This window comes from Mus musculus, chromosome 11 (genome assembly GCF_000001635.26).
Source record: "Mus musculus strain C57BL/6J chromosome 11, GRCm38.p6 C57BL/6J".
In the NCBI taxonomy this organism is placed as follows: Eukaryota; Metazoa; Chordata; class Mammalia; order Rodentia; family Muridae; genus Mus; species Mus musculus.
The window spans coordinates 51,848,745-51,870,407 of NC_000077.6; the positions used below are offsets into that span (position 1 = coordinate 51,848,745).

At 50.6% G+C, this 21,663-nt stretch overlaps 1 protein-coding gene and 2 long non-coding RNA genes across 9 annotated transcripts in view; 1 reads left to right on the plus strand and 2 right to left on the minus strand.

Annotated features, from left to right (window-relative positions):
- Jade2 (jade family PHD finger 2) overlaps positions 1 to 10,267 on the minus strand; it is a 45,564-nt gene extending 35,297 nt beyond the window's left edge. The window contains exons 1-3 of one of the 7 annotated variants that reach the window (NM_001357588.2): positions 8,567 to 8,924; positions 6,136 to 6,223; positions 250 to 307 (exon numbers count right to left, since the gene is read on the minus strand). In NM_001357588.2, coding sequence (NP_001344517.1) covers positions 250 to 307; positions 6,136 to 6,223; positions 8,567 to 8,694 — 274 coding nt within the window. In that variant the 5' untranslated portion in view covers positions 8,695 to 8,924. Of the gene's footprint in view, positions 1 to 249; positions 308 to 6,135; positions 6,224 to 7,808; positions 8,202 to 8,287; positions 8,401 to 8,566; positions 8,925 to 9,454; positions 9,686 to 10,164 lie in introns of those variants that run through there. The other 6 variants (XM_006534468.4, NM_199299.4, XM_006534470.4 and 3 more) reach the window with 6 other exon arrangements.
- On the plus strand, positions 6,702 to 7,853 carry Gm30110. Its single transcript, XR_388628.2, has 2 exons — positions 6,702 to 6,979; positions 7,177 to 7,853. It is a non-coding gene; the product is annotated as a predicted gene, 30110 (long non-coding RNA).
- A 3,296-nt stretch (positions 10,268 to 13,563) lies between the features above and the next one.
- Gm39820 lies at positions 13,564 to 21,068 on the minus strand. Its single transcript, XR_879830.3, has 3 exons — positions 21,005 to 21,068; positions 17,499 to 17,645; positions 13,564 to 13,626 (listed from the first exon to the last, which is right to left on the minus strand). It is a non-coding gene; the product is annotated as a predicted gene, 39820 (long non-coding RNA).
- Between the last annotated feature and the right edge of the window lie 595 nt (positions 21,069 to 21,663).

Consider the following 21,663-nt stretch of genomic DNA (forward strand, 5'->3'; position numbering starts at 1 on the left):
AGTTAGTCTAGTCCAAGGAGAGGAAGGCCTACCTAGAGGATAGGGCCGTAGACTAAAGGGGACGGTGAAGCTCAGATAAGGGCAAGGACTGACCACCTCAGGGGCAGAGGAACCCAACTTGACTTTTCACCCTTGTAGCCCTGGGCTGAGCTGAATGGAGGGTCAGCGCCCTCTTACCAGGTCTTTGGGCCTGGCAGTTTTACTTAACCACTGTCCCCATCCCCATAGAGTCAAGTAGGAAGGCCTCACCGTCAGTGGTATCAGAGTTGTCGCTGCTGATGGAATATTTTCGCCTCTTCTCTTCCATCTGCAACAAAGGTTGAAAAGGGATATTATCTTCCCAGACATCAGGGAAAATCCTCAGCTTGCGCTCCCAGGCAGAGGAAGGACAAGCCCTGACCCTCTTCCAGCCTCATCCTTTCTCTACACACCCACAGTGCCAGCACTTGGGAAAGGAGGCCCCAGGGAACTCAGATAAACAGAAGTCTGCCCATTGGTGTCAGAGGACTGCAGGGAGGCCAGGAGGCACAAACTGAAAGGTGACGACGACCCCTCAAGCCCCAGTTCCCCATACTTCCTGAGTGAGTGTTCCCTACAGGGAAGAGGGAGAAGAGGAAGTAAGAAAGATCCTTCTAGGACCTTTGCTGTCAAAGTAAGGCACAAACCATCATTGAGACCTGATCCTGTGCTTGGTGGCTATTGGGGTGTGGAAACGGGGCAGCAGGTCCATCCTCAGGTAAAATACAACCCTACTGTACAATCCCACCTATGCCATCTAACTTTTAAGCCACTAAGGGCAGCTCTCTCACAACCTTGTCCACGGTGTTGAGTGCCTAGCAGCTTGATGAGCTGTAAGACTCAGGCCACTTACAGAGGAAGCCTGTCTCTTTCCACTGCCAACCAGCAAATGGAAGATGAACGCTGACTCCCAGAGGGTGAGGTCTGATTCCTGAGGTTACCCTGAACTCCTTCTGCATAAAGAATCCGCTTCAGCCTGGAAGGATGTGCCTACCCACTTCTTCCTCAGGTCCGAAAGGAGCCTGAACGGCAGAGCCTGCTTGGAGGAGGAGAACACCTGGAGTGGCTTGATACCTGGCCCAGGGTGCTTTCCACCATGTTCCCACTCAGTTCTAGTTCTTAGGGAGAAGGCGCTACAGTACAACCCATCTATCTGCCTCTCGACACCTCTACCTCTAGCTTGTTCCTGTCAAGCTAGGAGATGCCTCTATCTTCCCGCAGTGCCACAGAGACCCTGACATATCTAAGTGGGAAGGACAATCATCCAGACCTCCGAGTGGACCTGCTTAACCCTCGACCTCAGTGAGGAGCCTTTTACCCACGGTCTCCCCCCCACTAGAATGGGAGGAGCTTAATGAGGCTGCTTGCTTGCTGCCTAGTGTTTCCTAAAGGGCAAAGAACTGAGAGAAACTTGGCAGTGCAAGCAACCCAAGAAGTAGGAACCTCACCTCTTATGAAGGTGCGTGGGGGGGGGGGGAGAGGCTCCTCTAGCACACAAGGACCCCATGAAACTCTCAGGACATCCCCCGGTAGCTATGCCAATTGTCTCTCTAACTTAAGAGTCTATGACATGAGGAAAAGGAGCCTCAGGGGCTAGGTGACAGAGTTTTATAACAACAGACTTAAAAGACCCAATCCCTGACCATCAGACTTCATGACCTCTTTGCAGCAGAGAGGAAGCCCAGAACCAAAACCATCACCCTCTGTGGCATCCAGGATCTGAGATAGGCCGACTTTGAAAAGAACTCTGGCCGTAGCCCACACCTGGCCCAACCTAGCTCTGTCACTGTGTGGCTGTAAGTTCGCCAATCCAATGTCTCCCACAATTCCCTGTTTCAACAACGAGAGCAACAGTACCTCCAAACCAGGATCTCCTGCAACACTAAGAGCTGGCTGGGGGCTAAAGGTAGAGCTCAGCAGTAGCCAGCCAAGTGCTCGGCATGCACAAGCCCCTGGGTGGGACCTCCATCGAGGAGGAGCAGGAGCCATGGATTTAGGAGTGCTGGGGGTCAAATCTTAGCCCCCAACACTCACAAGGCCAGAGGTGTTGGCCAAGAGTTACTTTTCCCCAGGAGGTAAACTGGATCTGACTTCCCCATACATCTCCAGAATTTAAAGTGCTGGCAACTGAGTCAGAATTTGAAGAACACCCTGAAAGGGCCAAACTAAACACATTTGTTGGCGGGAATCAGCTGGCGAGAGTGAATGAGTAAATGAGTGTGAAGACTGAAGCAGCTCACGGACGCTAGCTAGGAAATGCACGGCAGCCTTGATGCTAGCTAGTAAATGCACGGCAGCCTTGGGCCAGAACGGATAACCCTACAGAGGCCGGCCCCTTGGAAAGCACAGGCAGTGACTATAGCTGCCCACACCCTTCTTACACTGCTGAGTCCTTGCCCAAAAACCAACAGGTAACCTGTCAGCTGGTAGTCCTACACGCAGGCCCATCAATGAGCCTTGTGTGTGGCCCACTGGCGAGAGAAGGGTAGACAGCAAACAGGTGTGTGTGATGGAGCTGCTTAGTCTGCCTGGCTTCGGGTTTTCCTACTCTAATCCCCCCCCCCCCCCCCAGCTCTCCCAAGTCAAGTTTCTGCTCCGGCAGATGACTTCTGTGACACATGACACTCGCTTCTGAGGGACAAGAATCGGTCCTGTAATCCATCTGTAAAGGAGAGAGAGTCTAAGCAAGAAACGTCTTTTCTTGCCATTCTTCTGGCTCCACTGCATTTGCGATACCACCCCAGTATGGAAACACACAGGGAAGCTCTCCTTTGGACGATGGGTAACCAGCGTGCCCTGAATGGAACAGTGGCCCATGGGTTCTATGTCTCCTCTGCAAGTTCCGAACACACCCACTTTTCCCAACTCTACACTCATCCGACTGGTTCAAGCCCACCTCACCTCTCACCTGGGTCCATCTAAGTTCATTTCCTTCCTTTCACTACCTCCTTCACAGAATCCAAACTCCACACAGCACCCAAAGAGAACTTCCAAGCTTAAATCCTGCCTCACTCCCAACCCTGTAAACTCTTTCACAGGCTTCCAGCTGACCCAAGGCTGGATCTCCGTATCTCTACATATTCCTTCCTAAACCGATCTGGACCCTGCCTACGTAAAGTTCAGTGACGATCCCCTCCCTCACTACATTGAGGGACAGTGGCATCGCTCTTGCAACAGTGGGGACTGAACCTAGGACCTCTTACATATAAGGCAAGAACTCACCAACGAGCTACAGCCTCTGGCCTCTTTCTGTTTCCTCTTCCAAGCTAAAGGTTTTTCCTGCTTCCACAGACCTGGGCACAAGTTGTGCCAGCTGCCTGTGTGGGTTTTTGACCATTACCCTATTTAGAGAAATGAGCTGTCCCATCCCCGTTTACAGAGCGCACGCACGTCGGCGTGTTGAGCTACTTGCCAACTGTCCCTGTTGGGAAAGAGTAAAGAGCATGTCTGGCTAGATCCTTGTGTGAAGGCCAGGAACTCTCACACTGCACCCAGTATAGTGGGGAGTACTGAACACACTACGGGTTCCTCCCTCATGGAGTGTCAGGACCACACAGCCCAGCTGGCTGGCCTGCTACTGGCAGAAACTGACACCCTAGCCCAAGATTCCCTCCTGTTTGCACAGTCCTCCTTCCCAGTCTTGACCCTACACATTTTCCAGGCAGCTTTATGTGGTTGGGCTCCTGGCTAATGACCAATGTCAACTCAGTAATAGGGCAGCAATTTGGTGGCAGATGTTTTCTTGGCAGCACAGGCCACTGGCCTTAGCCACCCCCCCTCCCGCCCCCCACTAAAGTTCTGGCCCTGGAACACTACTGCCCAATGCCAGTCTCTTTTAAAGATGTCTCTGCAAATAAATTCAAATAAACACCCTGGGCCTCCATTAACGCCCTCCCAGCTGACCCTGGGAACAGTGGGTCTTTCAGGCCAGCTACTGCAGCCACTCCCTGGGGCAGTTAAAACACCCCAACCTGGCCTCCAGTCTCTCCTCTCCAGGGGCCACCAGACCTGCCCCCCCCCCCCACACACACACCAGGACTCCATCCTTCTTTAAAAAAAAAAAGAAGAAGAAGAAGAAGAAGGGGAGGGGGCCTTCAAGCAGGCAATTTACCATTCCAGACACAATCTCTCAGAGAGAAACAAAAACTCCCTGTCTGAGGCGGACTGCGAAGGCGTGTGTGTAATAAGATGCTAATACAATTTAATGATATTTCGGCTGGAAAACCTGTCCTCAGAGCCTCCTTGTGCAGGGAAGGCCAGACTTTCAGAAAACAAGAGCTTGCACACTCTTAAACTGTTTCAAACAGGGGTCAGAGCCCCACTCTTTCCCATCTCTCATTAGCTTTAATGCCTTCTCAGGGACAATAACTGCGGATACAAAAAATGATTCTGTGCACACAGGGCAAGAGGGCTGCTGTCTGTGACTGTCAACTCTACTTCTCCAAGCCTGAGAGGCGCTGGGATCTCTCTCCTGCCACTCCACTGCCTACCTTCATTGTCCCACCCAGGCCCCAGTTTCCAGTGCCTACAGGTGTCAATCATGCAGGCCAGTTCTACCACCCAACCAAGGAGAGCCGAGTGTGACAGGTTCTACCTAATTTACCTTTCAATACTTCCTCAACCTTACTCTTCTCCCCACAGGGCACATTTCAGTGGACCATTCCTAAGTCTAGCTGCCCACAGGCACCTGTTAGATGCTCATTTCTTCTTCGTAGAAGAGAAGCTGCCTTTCTGGCCTAGCCTGGGGCTAACAGATTAAAGGCCATCGTGCATATAATAACTGGCTTGCCTCGGTTCATTAACAGAGTGGTAACACTGTGCCGTGTGCTACCACTCACTTTAGGCTGCTGCTGCTTCTTCTTCTTCTTTTTTCCTTCTCTTTCCATTCATTATATTGCTAGAACCCAGGGCTTGGAATTGTTAGACAAGGGCTTGACCAGCTATATCCTTAGACCCAGGTTTAGTCTTTTAATACAATCTATTACTTCCTACGCTCACCTACAGATAGGGATTATTATCAATCCCACTGGCTGATAAGTAAACTAAGACCTCTGGTGCCTTTAACACAGCTGGAAACTACATTCAAACCTAGGCTGGCTGACTCCACGGTCAAAGGGCTCAAGACTGCAGGAAGGCTTACGGCACAGATGAAGTTTTCTAAATTCCAATGAGATTTCTGAGCGGAAGCTTAGAGGGCTGCCTAAAGCTCCAGAACCAACTTCCAGGAGGTGCCGAAGCTTTGAGCTAAGACCTGCCATTTAAGTGTCTAAGTGTCCCACTGCATGGGGGACATGACACGTCAAAGTTACCCCCACCCCCAACTCTATTCTGGCAACCTCTCATGCAACCCAAACACCCATCCGAGAGACCTGCAGACAGCCTGCTGTACATATACAGTGAAGCATTTGGCGGGGGCACTGAGGCAACCAACCACCTTCTAAGTCTAATAGAAACACTGGTTATAAATAACGGGAATATCCTGCCTGCAGCCCCAAACCTAGGGGAGTCAGTGTCTAAGGCTTACACTGAGATAATAAAGTACAATAGGGACCCGGGGACCCCCACATACAGAGTACCAATGAGAACCTAGCAGCTTAGATCTTTGACAGCCTCTTGGATAGGAGTCACCGGCCATTTACCCAGGCAATTTAGGGGAAAAGCACGCTGGATGGGAAAGCACTCTGGAAACATTTGCTGTATCCAGAGCCCAAACAACTCTGTCCTTAAACACTTCATCTCCAAGAGTGTTGGGGAGACCCTTGGCCAAACAGTTTCAAAGCCAACATTCACTGTTAAGTCCTGCTGCGTAGGGTGAGGACTCCCCTCTAAAAGGCATTTACTGTGGAACCAAATGCTTTCCCACTCAAAATAGCAGCCAACAGCTCTTGGAACAACCGAGGAGAGGGCTTCAGATCAAACACGACCCCCCCCCCCACACACACACCATGCAAACTTTCTCAATAAATTATTCGCCCACTTCGGATCAAAGCCTGCTTTTGCAGCCTGCGACCTAAAAAGCAAATAACATAGCCTAAACATAAAAGCTTATTCTTGACTAGGTCAGTTTTATTACTCATTCCTTCCCCCCTTTACAGTTCATTCTCTTATTTTCCTTGCCTGCTTAGTAGATTGCTCTGCGAGTCCTAACCCGCCCAAGGAAGATGGGACCGGAGGGCCTGGAGGGCTGGTGTGTTCGCCTGGGGCCCTAAGGGGGGGAAAAAGAAATCAGGCGAGGGGAAAAAGAAGTCAGCACCCTGGGAACCCAGGAAACAGGGCCAGGCTCGGTTGGCAAACCTCTGCCAGGATCTTCTGCCAAATGTCCTACTGGGAATTTTACCAGTGACAGGAGAGACAGTGCCACTCTGGGAGGAGAACCCAGCTCCCAAGCTCCGGTCTGTTTGCAAATATAAATGTTAAGGGAGCATCCTAACCTTCTTCCGGGCTCAGAACTCTTCATTTCTAAATGGGGGGCCCCGCCCCTCCCTAAGCCACATCTCTGAGAACAACCATAATCCCTCCCATTGACCTCTTGCAAACTGCCTCTGGGTAAAACTTTGTACCTCGGAATCCTGCAGATGAGGTGGGGGGGGGGGTGCTAGGGGCAAGGGTGAAGTTTGGAAATCTGCAGAGACCCGGGATAACCAGTGCAATGTACCCTCGGGCATAAAGACACCCGGCCCCCTTCCCCCGCCCCCCACCCAGCAGGAGGCCTGAGGCCAAGCTGTTTTTTTTTTTTTTTTTAAAAAGTGCACAGGCCGGCTGCAGCGGCTAAGTGGATTAGAAGAGGGTTGCGCGCCTCCAGCCTGCCCTTGGCGGCGGGCGACGGGCACGCAGGCTGGAGGCGCGCCGGCGTGATTCCGACCGCGGGAGCCGGGAGGAGGAGCCGGAGGTGGCTGCGGGGGGCTCCGGCCCAGGCGTAGGAAGGGCAAGAGGCGGTTCGGGCCGGGGGCGGTGCCAGGAGGTGGGTGGGCTTGACGCCCGGGGCGGGGGAGGGGTCTAGGGGACTCGGGGAAGGGCAACTGAGCCCGGGGTGGGGGCGGGGGTACTGAGCGGGGCAGAGGTGTGCAGAAGAGGGACCGGGCTGAGCTGGCTGGGCCTCTCTGGAAGGTAGAGGAAAGCCTCCAAGCCGGTTTTGCAGATGTCCTCACCCTCCGGCAGAAAAGCTACGAGTCTCCAAGCTGACCCAGGATCACCCCTTGCTCGGAGAAGGGGATGTCTCAGAGCCCAGGGATGGGCGGGAAGGGACCATGGGGAGCCACAAGTCTGCACCCAGGCGGGGAGTGGGCGAGCGAGAGCCGCTCCGCAGGCGCAGGCAAGTGGGTGGGAAGGAGGGAGGGAGAGGGAGGAAGGAGGTGAGCCGGGAAGATGCCACTGCCGGGGGCGGGGCGGGGCCGGGGATCCGGCAGAAGGACTGCAGCAATGTTTGGTGGGGGCGGGGGCTGCAATGTCACTCATTTTGGGGTCAGGTGCGTGTGTCCCAGGCAGGGCCCTCCACTTGTCTGCTGCTCTTAGGTACCACCCAGAGTTTTAGTAAGGGCGGAGGGAAGAGGGGGGAGCTGCAGAGTCGTCCCTGAAGCGGGACGCGAACCAGCAGAGTTGGGAGAAGGTAAACAAGGGCCACGCCCCCTGCCGTCGCCCCGCGAGCGCGCACCCGCCGCTCCGGCCGTCGCCGGTACATTTCCACTCTCGCGGTGCCTCTCCCCCACCGGACTCCCGCGCAGCACCGGAGAGCTGCTGTCCACTACCCCAGTATGCACCCTGGCTGCCTGGACTGCGCACCCAGCACTCACCTGGGAACGTTGTCCCCCGCCCCTTAAGAAGAAAAAAAAAAAAAACTAATTTGTGCAATGCCTCTGAACCCAAGAACCGAGCATGCTGCCCCCGCGTGCAGCTCCCTCGTGCACCCAGCCTGGAAAGGGGGCGCAGGGCGGAGGCGGTGGCCCCCGGAAGGTGTCTAGGACTGGACCGGCTGCACGTGAGCCCAGTGCGGGGTCATGTGCATCGGCTCAGCCCGGTTCGGCACCCGGACGTGCTGCGTATCAACAAAATGAAACTCGGGAGACAGAAGGGCAGATAGCTCCAGGTTTCCCGTGCCCCGGTGCCCGCCACTCAGCCTCCCCACCCCGCACCCCGGTAGCGCCGCAGCCCCTCGGGCCGGCCGGAGCCCGCGAGGCAAGTTGCAGCCCCAGCGCCCCCACCCGCCCGCGCCCCCTCGCCGGCCCAGGGGCGCTTTGCCGCAGTCATTAATAAAGAAGGTCGCCAGGCTCACCCTTCCAAAAGTTGTTGCATGCGCCCCTCTCAGCCTCCCCGCACTGTACTCTTTAAAACACGGCTGACCAACATGCGCAATCTCTCTCCCCAGTGCTGTGCGTCCCCCCCCCCCACCCCCCGCGCTGGCTTCCTAGAACAGGCAGCCAGCGAGAGAGGGAGCGAGCGAGCAAGAGAGAGGGAGCGAGGAGCACTGGCAGATCTGTTGAAAAAAAAAAAAAGCCCACAAAATAATGCCGTGGAGATGCGCAGGGCCCATCCGCTGGGGGCTGGCTCTTACCTTGCTCCGCGGTGCCCTCCCGAGGGGCGCTGCCCTCGGCTACGCGCGGCGGCGGGGGCCGGCGCGGGAAGGATGCTCCCGAAGCCAGGAGCTCCTGGGGCCGGCGCGGGAGGGCGGGGGGCGCGCATCCATCCGGGGTCGTGGCGAGGGAGGCGACCGGGCCGCGGCGCCCCCCAAGCCCCGCACCCCTGCTGGGAAGATGGTCAGCCCTCCAGCTCAGAGCTGGTGCCACTAGGAGTGGGCGCAAAGTAACTCCATGGACGCTACTCACCCCCCAAAAAAATAGCCTCCAACTGCGATGGCCGCGGTCGGCACCATTCACCAACCCCCTGTGTATGTTTCTGTTTCTTTTTAAACCAAGACTTCCTTGTGATCTCTTTAGAGGGGGAAAAAATGTGTTGGGGTGGGGGTGGGGTGGGGTGGGGGCGGGCAAGAAGAGAGGGAGGGGGAGTAGCCACTTTTTTCTAATTCACTCGGATCTCCGCTCCCGGCACCCCCCTGTCGTGTTCCCCCCCCCCTTCCCAGTTGTTTGGCTCCGGCGACAGTCCCAGGTAGCGTTGCGGCCCCCCCGGGGGGGTGCCCTACACGGTCACCCGCCCGCCTGCACGCGGGCCCGGACTCCTCGTGGACTCCGGGGCGCCCCCAACCCGCCCTGTCCCCAGGGCCGGGCCCGAGCGCCGGCTGAGCCCGTGCAAGTCCCATCAGGTCGGCTCACACTTCACACACTCACACACATACCCCGCCCCTCCACTCGCTCACTCACACTTTCTGCTCACACCCCGCCCCCTTCGCGCCCCAGACCCAGGCGGAGCCCCCCACAACCTTTAAAAAAAAAAAAAAGCAAGCTTATACTTAAAAAAATCTTTTGGCGCCATATTAATGACGTACTTAAAATTTGCCATTTCTCCCTGCGTCAAAAAGACGTTTCTTTGCAAATAACAGCTTGGAGGCGACACTCGCGGAGGAAACGAGGCTTGCACGGAGTACCCAGCTCGCCCGCCCCACCCCCAGGGACTCTGGTGCTGGAAGACCCTCGCCCTCCGCCCGGTTTCGGAATCACTGGTTTTAAAATCGAAATCGAATAAATCGCGTGGCGTTTTTTGCAGCGCCAGAAGTGAGCAGAAAGTGCTGGCAGGAGTGCAGGGGAGGGGCGCGCAAGGGGCTGGGGGAGGGGGCGCGGTCCTCCTCCCCCACCCACACCAAATGCAAACTAGCATCCTAGGCAGGGAAAGTTGAAATTGTGGGCGACCTCCGGAAGAGAGGGGCTGTCCTTAAGGGGAGGGGGTCCCTTCTTGGGCTTGTTGCCCCCTCCCCCTCGCGGGTGCCTCCTGGCGCCTGGTGCTGCCCTGCATTTCCGGAGGGGGGGTGAGGCGCACTGTGATGGGTGGGTGGCTAGCAGGGTGGCAACATGTCCTAGCCTCAGGAGGAGTTTGCCCCGGGGTACCCCCTTCCTTCTGCCTCGTGCATCTTATAGCCGCAAAGGGTTAAAAACCGAGGGGCAACTTCCCAGGGCTGGTACTTGGCAGAGAAGCGGGGCGCCCCTCTCCCCACCCTCTCGTTCTCGCCCCTCCTCCTCCGACTCCACTTCCCGACTTGACCTTGTGGTGCACAAACAGTGCTCTCCAATCCTCGCAGTTTCTGGAAGAAGAGCCTGCGCTCGCCAGGCGGGCGGGCTGTCGGGCGGCTAGCCGGCAGTGGCGGAGCCTTGGGTCGGTTCCCTGAGCTGCGGGCCACACCCACCCAACCCGCTGTGCCTGGGGAGCTCACCTTCTCTCTAGGAAGGAAAAGGGCAGGCCTCCTGGAGGGGTAGGCACGTGGGGGGCAACCTTTTGCCTCCTGGGAATGCTCCAGCTGGGGAGGTTGGCTAGCTTTGGACTGAGGTTTGGGGAAGCCTGGCCCTGCAACCCTAAGGCATCTCTCATCTCCAGCATCCCTAAGGCATCTCTTCTCACCCTTGCCAATGTATTCTACCCCTTCCAAGATAATCCAATGATTTCCCCCCCAACTCACCTTTGTTTTTGAAGGCAGGTGGATGAGTTTCAAATCCCTTTCCCTTTCCAAGACTGAAGTTTGTTTATTTTTCCTTTCCCCTCCACCCCCAAACCCCCTTGCATGCAAAGATAAATATTCAATTTACATAAGATGACATTTATGTGACAATTAAGAAGATTCCCCGACGGAATGTTGTGAACACATTTGCTTATAGGAGAAATAAATCTAATAATGAACAAACTCAAAACAGCTCAGATCCTCTGACAGGGAGATTGTCTCTGCAACAAAGAGGGACATGAGGAACCAAGAGCTTTCTGCAGCAGGAGAACTCAAGGAAGCCACCAGCAGAACTTCTCTTCTTTGGCCTTCATTCACAAAGTCTAAAAGAGGCCTGTCTGGCAAGAGGAAGGGCTGGCTCATCAGCACCTCACAGTTAGCCCTAACTCTGGTTCTCAGAGGTCCACTGAGAAGATTTTCCCAGGCCAAGGTCAATGTCTGCTAACACGTGTTGGAGGCTGGGAGTGCCCAACCGAGAGGTTAATGGCTTCTAATCCTGGCTTTTCTGCTCAGAAGGCTGTGTGAGGCAGATCAGTGAATACATCTCTCTGGATCTGTTTTCACCTTGGTGAGCAGAAGATTACAGAGACCACATGAGCACACGCATACCCATGTATGTGAATATGTAAATTTACATTCCCTCTAAGTAAGGCAGGACCAGGCTAAGAGTGCAGCTCACGTGAGTGCTTTGCTCATGTCTTCTTTCTTATAAACTCTTTTCTTCCCCAATTATTTTAATGATGTGTAGTTGTATGTGCACCTATTTTTAATTATGTGTCTGCACATGGGCAGATAGGGATGCAGGCAGGTGAGGCAGGCCAGAGGCATGGGATGCTTTCTGTAGCTGGGGTTACAGATGCTTGTGAGCCACCTAATGTGTATGATTGAGACCTGAACTCAGGTCCTTTGGGAGTGCAGCAAGTGTTCCTAACTACCGAGCCCCATCGCTAGCCCCTGCCTTTTCTTTTTGCTGTTGTTGCTTATGATTGAACCCACGTTAGGCAAGAACAAGAGGACAATGCTGTCTCTCAGCCTTTCCCTTGAGGATACATACAAGAACTCCAGTGTGGACAGAAAGAGGACTAGGAAAGGAACTGGTCAGAAACAGTGGTCAAGGTCCCGATAACTGTCAGCCATGAATCCGGCATGAAGGTAGAGACACAATACACAGAGGCAGAGTCTAAAGTGACCCACAGATTTGGTCTTTGGCCTGGGGGATGGGGTGGGATGTCTGTGCAGGAGAGGACAGGACAAGCTGTTTGCCTTGGCCATTGGGAGCCCATGAACTGGAATGGAAAAATGTCTTGTCAAGGAACCGTAAAATGACCTAGAGAGATGATGAGGGAAGGAATACCTCCTGCGCATGTGTTTCCTTCTGTGCCCCGTGTGCAAGCTGGTCCACTTCATTCCCACAAAAGCCCATTAGCCTCTTGAGAAAAGCCTTAGAAACTCGATAGTTTCTAAGGCCCGCAGTGGTGAGGGGACACCTAAGTGCAGGTGACCTTGGCACTGGTGTCATTACCCTTTGCTTTTACTACACGCCGGAGAAAAGTCATGCTATTACCTAGTCACATTATGATTGATCTCTGCGAGAACAGCAGCTCTATTTAGTCCTTGACATAGTTTTCTAACTGGGGGCCAAACCAGGGCCCCTAAACAGTCCTTAGGAAATGCCACTGGCTTAGAACCCAAATCCCCTTCAGTCCTTGGATTCCGTAGAGCTTTGTGTTACTGTCCAAGGCTAACGTTGGACCTGCTAACAAAATAACAGTGAGACTGATTTTAATTCATTATGTACATAGCTTAATTAAACAAATAGGAAATCTGTCTAGCCAGCCATCATGGTTCACACCTATAATCTCAGAACTTGGGAAGCTGAGACAGGAGGATTGCCAAGAGTTAAAAGCTAGCCTGGGCTACACAGAGAATTCAACTTAACCAAGACATAACAGGTTGAACGGAATAGCCTGCCCCACCTCTCAGCAAAAAAAAAAAAAAAAAGAGAGAGAGAGAGAGAGAAAGGGAGGAAGAAAAATTTTAATTGTGTTCTAGTTTTAGTTATGTGTATGTGTGTGCCTGTGTGTGGATATCTGTGTGAATGCAAGGTACCTGTGGAGACCAGAAGAGGGCATGAGAAACTCTAGAGCTGAAATTATAGGCTCTGTCAGCTACTTGACCTGAATTCTAGGAACAAAACTCCTGTCCCCTGCAAGAGCAATCTCTCCAGCCCTGAAAATAAACAAACAAACAGACAAGTAAACAAATAATCAATTGTGAGCCAAGACTAGCCTCAAACTCACTGTGTAACCCAGGCTACCCTCAAATTCTCTGCAATCCCAAATGCTGGGATTACAGATATGTGTTGGTGTGTTTGAAGATAATTAAGTGCTACAGTGAAAAGTTCAATTGCAAATCACAACAGTATAAGGTACAATTTTAATTTTTTTTAGATTTTTTTTTCTTTTTCTCTTTTTTCGAGACAGGGTTTCTCTGTGTAGCCCTGACTGTCCTGGAACTCACTCTGTAGACCAGGCTGGCCTCGAACTCAGAAATCTGCCTGCCTCTGCCTCCCGAGTGCTGGGATTAAAGGCATGGGCCACCACTACCCGACTTAGATTTATTTTTATTTTATGTTTATGGATGTCTTGTGTGCATGTATGTCTGTGTTTTGTGTATGTGCAGTGCCTGCAGAGGCCAGAAGACGGCATCATATCTAAGGGGTACAGTTTTAAATCTGATGATCTGAGAAGATGCCAAGTGAGTGTGTGTGTGTGTGTGTGTGTGTGTGTGTGTGTGTGTGTGTGTGTAGAGGGTGCGTTATGAACCAAAGCTTCTTAACCTGGAGTTTAGGGGTACTCACCTCCATAAGTCTGTGGGTAGAATTCAGGGGCCTTGACTTTTGATGGGCGAAACGGTCACATCTTCATTTCCATCAGTAAAATGCAGCATGTTCTTCAATTATAAATAAGGACAATAAATCTTCGATATTAAGTGCACCTGTGACATGGTTCCTGGTAGGAATCACAGGTATTTTACAACCATTACAGTTGTTACTAATACCCTAGAATGCCATTACACATCACTACTTCAAATTATGCTGCACTTGTAATTTAATAAAGCACACATATTAGTGTGTTACACATTTTGAAAATATCTTGAGAGTTGCATTTCAGTAAAATTAGATTTCTTTGTAATTCATAGAACTTACTTCAAGGGCTTCAGTATGGTGGCTCACACCAACTCTCTTACCACCTACGGGGGGATGGGGGGGCTGGTGGAGGAGAGCCAGGAGTTCAAGGTCATCCTGGCAAATTTGAGGTCAGCCTAGGCTGCCTAAGGTTCTAGATTCAACTCTCAGCATTGCAAAAATATTAAAGATCTTACACTCAAGAGGAATCCATAGGTATCAGAGTACTTGAATACATGGCACAAACAAAGTTAAGAGGCTAGCAGGTATGTGCTCTTGGCAGAGTGTGCCATCTGTAAAGGGTGAGACTTTGTAGGGCTCTGTGGGACCTTGTAAAGAATTTGGCTTTTGCTGAGTGACATGGGGGTGGGGGTGGGGTGAATGGAGAGTGCCGTGATCCAACACTAGATTTTACAGGTCACTAGGCTGTCACATGGAGAACAGACTGCACACTCAAGACCCAAGCAGGAAGAGCATTTAGGATGGAGGATGCTACTACCATGAACCTGAGTAGTTGCCGTGAGGATGGGTGTTTTGGGCGGGTTCTGTATGTATTGTAACAGAATTTGCTGATTCTGTTAAAGAAAGAGAAGCGTTAAGAAAATTAGAAGGCCTGGTGAGATGGTGTAGCGGGTACAGCCAATCCTCACTGCCCAAGCTTAATTTCCCAAATATTCTTGGTGGAGAGAGAGAATAAACTCCTGCATGCTGTCCTCCAACTTCCACGTGAAGCTGCGGCACGTGCAGGCCCATGCAAACCCACACATGCCCACAAACATACAAATAAATAAATACAAGTAAAATGTTTGTGTTAAATAAGGCACAGCTACCAGAATTTCGTCTTAAGCCAATGGGAAGATGGAGTTGCCATCACTTAAAACGAAGAAATGGAAGGAGGGGGCTTGAGGAGGGGAGGGGGCTTCTCTTTGGACATGTTACGTCTGAGGTGCCTGTTGAGCATCCACCTTTAGACCTCTCACAGGCAGCTAGACATGGCAGCTTCAACTTGGGCAAAGTGGGGCTGATGGATGCTATTTAAAGTTGTGGGGCTTTCTGAGAACATCATAGAAGTGTAGAAGAAGGCATACGGGTGATACCCTTGGGCACTGAATAAGATCTGGAAGAGAAGCCCGCAACAAAGGTATCATTAAGAAAGAGAGAAAGAAGGGGCTGAGGGTGTGGTTCAGTTGGTAGACTGCATGCCGGGCACACACAAAGCCCTGGATTCAATCCCTGGCCTCCAATAAACCAGAGTGCTGCTGAGTACCCGCTGTGATGCTGAGGTGGAGATGGAGAAACAGAAGTTCTGGGTCATCTTCAGCTACATACAGAGTTTGAGGACAGCCTGGGCTACATGAGACCCTGACTCAGAAATAAAATAAATCTAGAAAGTAAACCATTTAAGAAGCATCCAGAGAGCTGGAAGAAAGGTGTGAAGCAGCCCCAAACTGCTGAAGGATCACAGGATGTTTTATTGTGAAACTGGGCATAGTGGTTCAGGCCTTTAACTCCAGTGACTCTGCATGGCTGAGGCCAGCCTGACCTGTGTAGGGAGTTTCAGCCAGGCATGGTGTCGCACGCCTTTAATTCCAGCATTGGGGGCACAGAGGCAGGCAGATCTCTGAGTGTGAGGTCAGCTGTTCTATTCAGAGCGTTCCAGAAGAGCCAGGGCTGCACAGAGAAACCCTGCCTTGACAAACAAAACATAGAAAGATTTTAAGGTTCAGAAACATGGCGGTGCCTGGTGACCTTGACAACAGTAGAGAGAAGCAAGCAAAAAATTGACTGGGAGGGAGCATGGGGGATTTTTGGAATAACATTTGAAATGTAAATGAAGAAAATACCTAATTAAAAATATATTTAAAAAATTGACTGGGATCAAGAAAGAGGAGCAAGGGCTGCTAGGCATGGCTGAAAGAATGTCAAGAGGACCAGAAGCTCAGTTAGCCTCTAGTATAGAAAGTTCAAGGGTTAATAAGACTGCCTCAAAAACAACAACAACAACAACAAGACAGGTGCAGATTTCAACAGCCTGGGCTTGATCTCTACTGTACATACAGAGAAAAAGAGACAGACAGACATAGTCCTACCTGATGCCCACAGGTTTCAATAAGCAGGTTTAAAGCAAGGCCGGGGGTCTAGGAATCTACATCCTCAACAGTCACTTTGTTCTTTCAGGTTGTTTGTTTGTTTGTTTGTTTTTTGAGGCAGGGTTTCTCTGTGTAACCCTGGCTGTCCTGGAACTCCTCTGTAGACCAGGTTGGCCTCGAACTCAGAAATCTGCCCGCCTCTGCCTCCCAAGTGCTGGGATTAAAGACATGTGCCAGCACTGCTCAGCAGTTCTTTCAGTTTTTTTGCGCTACAGTCTTAACACTATAGTCCAGGTTGACTCAGAATTTACTCTGTAGCCCAAGACATCCTTGAATTTACAGTAATCCTCCTGCCTCAGTCTCAGGTACAAGGATTATAGGTTCAAATCACCATGCTTGCTTTAGTACATCAGTATTATTTTCTTTTTTCACTTTAGTTTATTATTTACATATTTATTTATTTATTTATTTATTTATTTATTTATTTTGGTGTTTTGGGACAAGATTTCTCTGTGTAGCTCTGGATGTCTTGAACTTGCTTTGTAGGGCAGGCTGGCCTCAAACTCACAGAGATCCACCTGCCTCTGTCTTCCAAGTGCTGGGATTAAAGACATGCACCATCACCGTGATACCGTGATGGCTGTTGTTGTTGTTGTTGTTATTATTATTATTATTATCATCATCATTATCATTATTATTATTATTGATAGAGAATCTTGAGTAGCCCATGATGGCCTTGAACTTGAACTTGAAGCTGAGGATGACCCTGAACTTTATTTTTCTATGACTTGACCTTCAATGTCTGATCCTCCTGCCTTTGCAGTGCCTGGGATTACAAGTATGTACATCCACAGAGGACTGTGTACTGAGTCCAGAGTAGCATACATGCTAGCCTGAGCTACACCCTCTGCTCCTCCCCGGCCCTTGTCTGGTAATTTTCTTTTCCTTCAGTATTCACTTATTTTATGTTTACAAGTATTTTGTATCCATGTATTTCTGAACACCATGTGAGGAAAAGGTTTCAGATCCCTGGAACGGGAATTTCAGAGCTACCATGCAGATGCTGAGAACTAAACCCAGGTCCTCTGCGTGAGCAGCCAGTGACCTTAACCTCTGAGTCAACTCTCCAACTTCCAACTCTCCAACCTCCTTAGCTCGTCATTCTTGATGCTCCTCCCCGTGAACCATCCTTTGTGAAACATGAAGTTTGTGTGCATGGTGTCAAATCCTGGCCTGGCAATCAGTAATTGCTCATTAGACAATAGGTGTTCTTTCAGGACTCTTTCCTGAGAACACAAATATCCTTTAAAATAACTTGCAATTTATGTTCAGAAGCAGGGGTCCCCGGTACCCTAAGTGCTTTAGTTGAAAAAAAAAATAGCTTAAGATTAATTCAGCATTTGTGCACTGAATATTTATTGAGTGCCTGCTATGTTCCAGGCAACATTCAAGGGCTGGAGAGACAAACTCTCTGACTCAGTCATTTGTCTGAGTCATCCAGGTAGCCTGAGAGAGCAGCTGTGCCAGCAAACTTGCCAGCAGCCTGCCTCCGAAGATGGGTGGGGTGCGGAGGCCTCATGCAGGCTCCAGGCTGACATTCACTCACTTGGTGCTCAGGGCAGTGTCTCTTCAAAGATAACAAGTCCACAGATGACCAGGAACTTCTCCGAGGGAAGGTTCTGATCTGTGAAGCCAGGGGAGGGGCTTGAGCCTGTGTGTCTCAGAAGTTCCCTGTGGCAGCAGCCATGTTGCCCTTGAAATCAAATGGGCATAGCTGTTAGTAAGCCAGGTCAGATCCCTGCTCCTACCTGAAGCATTTGTGGAGGGGTTCTGTGAGTGGAATCTGGAAAGATGCTGCTTGTTGTACAGATACAAATAAGCTTTGCTGGGCTGGAGAGATAGCTCAGTGGTTAAGATCACTGCTCTTCTGCAGGTCCTGAGTTCAAATCCCAGCAACCACATGGTGACTCATAACCATCTGTAATGAGATCTGATGCCCTCTTCTGGTGTGTCTGAAGACAGTTACAGTGTACTTACATCAAATAAATAAATCTTTTTTTAAAAATTATTTTCAGATGGTCTCACTGTGTAGCCCTGTTTGGCCTCAGAGTCACAGAGATGCCCCCCCCCCCTCCCTGCATCCCAACTACTGGAATTAAAGTCATACATAGTCCATCACCTCTGGCTTTTTTTTTTTTTTCCCTTTTTGAGACAGCGTATCATGCATTCTAGGCTGGCCCTGAACTCTCAGTGTAGTTGAGGATGGCAAGGACGACTTTGAACTTTTGATCCTCTTGCTTCTACTTTCCAAGTTCCCAATGCTGAGATTACAGGGACGTGACACCATGCCTGGGTTTATGTGGTCCTGGGGAAACAGACCCAGGACCCAGAGCCTGTGAATGCTCGGCAGCTCTGCCAACTAAGCTACATTCCCAGCCTCCATATTTCCTATTATCGACATTTCTAGAATTTTGTCTTCCTCGTCCATCTAGAGTCAGAAATAAGAGGTGACTTTATTTGAAGTATGATTATCATTCCAGCCATTGCTCATTCAATAAATACTCTGCTGAGTACCTACTGTGTGCCAAACACAGAAAGAAGGCAAGGCTAAAAGTCCAAGCCCCCGGACGATACAAAGAAACTGCAGCTGGGACTCGGGACCGAGCGAAAAGCCCCTCAAAGCTGTCTGTGGCTAAAGATTCTACCTTGGCAAGATCTGAACTTGGCTCTGCCTGGGTGTACGCCAGTGTGTAACTGGGAGAGGTGCCCCTCCGTAGCCACAGGCAGCCAGTTCAGAGATGGTTCTGACCAGTCCCTGGACGATGTCTGGATAATGTGCCAGCCAGGCCACCTGTCCCCTCTTCATCCTCTCAGACCTAGCTTGTTGGCCACAGATGGCAGAGGGCAGTGGAGATCCCATGGGCCTCCAGACACCTTTCCAGAACCTGGCAGCAATCCGTAACTCCTGTCAGATCAGTGCCCACCCAACCAGAGTCCAAGTGTGAGATGCCCCACTCCGAGCTGAGGGGCTCAACCCCATTCAGGAACCTAAGGTACAGGTTTTAAATCAAGCTGAGTTGTGTAAACAAACATCCTTCACCTCTTGTAGAGCTTTGGATAAATCAGAACAAATTTCTCTATATTGCCAGACACCCAGGCTTTCTCTATGCTTAGTTACAAGGGTAATAACTGGCCTTCTTAGAAATGGCTCACTTTTGGGCTGGTGAGATGGCTCAGTGGTTAAGAGCACTGACTGCTCTTCCAAAGGTCCTGAGTTCAAATCCCAGCAACCACGCGGTGACTTACAACCACCTCTAATGAGATCTGATGCCCCCTTCTGGTGTGTCTGAAGACAGCTACAGTGTACTTACATATAATAATAAATAAATCTTTTTTAAAAAAAAGAAAGAAATAGCTCACTTTTAGAAACACTCACAGGCTAGGTAGGCACGCAGCCAGGCAGTACAGTACTTGCCTCGCATGGACAAAGCCTTGATTTTGATCCCTCGCACCACATAACCCAAGCCTGGAAGTGAACATCTGTAATCTGAGCACTTGGGATGTAGAGGCAGAAGCACATAAGGCCATCCTCAGCTAAATAGTGATCTCAAGGTTGAGAGCCCATCTCAGACAAACAAAGCAAAACGACGAAGTGTTGTCTTAGGAAACTGGGGTTAAAATGGTCAAAAGGATTTCTTTCTTTTCTCCTTTTGAGACAGGTCTCACTATGTGGCACTTGCTGTCCTGGAATTCACTATGGAGACCAATCTGGCCTTGAACTCCCAGAGAATTTGTTTCTGCCTTTGGGGTGCTGGGATTAAAGGTGGGTACCACCACAACCAGCACAGGAGGATTTCTGAAGAAGAGTATACAGCTGTAGTATCACTCCAGTCCTCCCTTCTGTGACAAAGTGTCTGGCTGGTTTAGTGTACATAAGGAACTCCTTGCTAGCTCCAGCACTGCAAGAAAAAAAGTTGACACAGGCACAGTTTTTGGAGGCTCAAGGTCATGATGCAGGCCTCACCTCATCGTGGTTCTGTTGGAAACCTCATGCCTGGTGTCATCACAGTGGCTCTTGCCACTCATTCTGTGAGAGGAGAGATCCTATGGTTGGAAACAAGGAAGGGATGCAGGCCAAGCTCTGAGGTACATGGCAGCACTCTTGGGAGGATTGGCTGTGAGAGACATTCCCTTCAGAGGACAGGTTCCCCAGTGTCTCACACACCTCCCACCAGGCCCAATCTCTTTCAGGTTCCATCACCTCCCACATCAGCACACCGGGGACTAAGCTTCCGACCCGTGGATCCTTGGGGGATGTGTCACTTGTAAACCATAGCAGATGTCGAGTCAGATGGGATAGGGAGGGGAGAAGATGGTCCAGAGCGGCTGCTGGTGTCTGCCTGGGACACTGCATTGCAGCAAGGGTATCAGAGAATCTTAGAGGACTCTCCTGAGGATGGAAGTGCCCTTCATTTAGAGAAATGTCTCAGGAGCCTGCTGAGGCAAGGTGGGAACAGTGGGTCTTCAACTTGGAAGGAAGAGGAGGTGAGACTATTTAGTTTGACTCCCAGTAGTCTCCTCTTAGGAGACCCTGCCTGGGTGGGCAGAGTAAAGAGAACATCTGAACAAGGAGCCAAGGAAAGAGCAATCTTGTGTACTTCCAGTGTGAAGAAAGACCAAAAAAATGTGATAAACAGAGCTAGAGAGATGGCTCAGTGGTAAAGAGCACTGGCTGCTCTTGCAGAGGACCCAGGTTCAAATCCCAGCACCTACAATAGTGGCTCACAACCATCTGTTACTCCAGTTTTGGGGAGTTGGAATGACCCCTTCTGACCTGCATGGGCACCAGACACACGAGTGGTATACAGACATACAAGCAGGCAAATCACACAAACACTGGTATACACAGAATAAGAGCCTCAGGTGGCAAGCATACCTCAGGATACAAGGTACGATGTCACCCCATTCACAATAGAACAAAATGACTGCATGATGAGTCCCCCTTTTTGTTTAGTTTACTTTGGTAGTGAGGGTATAGAGTGTGCGGAATCTAAAAAACTCTCTGCTACTAAGATGTACCCCAATCTGAAAGCTAACATTTTATCTGAATACCTCAGAAATGCACGTATGGCCAGTCTTGGTGTGTGCACCTGTAATCCCAACCCATGAGAGATGGAATTATGAAGATTAGGAGTTCCATGCTATCCTTAGCTGGCTGTTCTGGAACCCTATGTAGAACAGGCTGACCTCAAAATCACAGAGATCTACATACCTCTGTCTGTTGAATGCTGGAATTAAAGGTACCATGCCTAGCTTTGTTTTGTGCTTTGTTTTTTTTAAAGTCTAATTATTAGATATACTTATGTGTATGTGAGTGTGCTTGCATGAGTCTTTGTGTACCAGATGTGTGCAGGAATCCAGTAGGTCAGAAGAAGGCATTGGATCCCATGGAACAGGTAGTTGTGAGTCACTCTATGGGTGCTGGAAACCAAAACCAGGTCCTCTGTACGAACAGTGTTCTTAACCCCTGAGCCATCTCTCCAGTTCCAGTGGGACATACTTGAAATCCCAGAACTTGAGAGACCAAAGTAGGAGGATCAGAAGTTCAATGTGATCTTCAGCTCTAGAGTGAATCTAAGGCTATCCTGGGTTCCATGAGACACTATCTAAAAATAAAATTGAGAGAGAGAGAGAGAGAGAGAGAGAGAGAGAGAGAGAGAGAGAGAGAGAAATATACAGAACAAGATGCTTGGTAAGTGTTGGGAAATAGG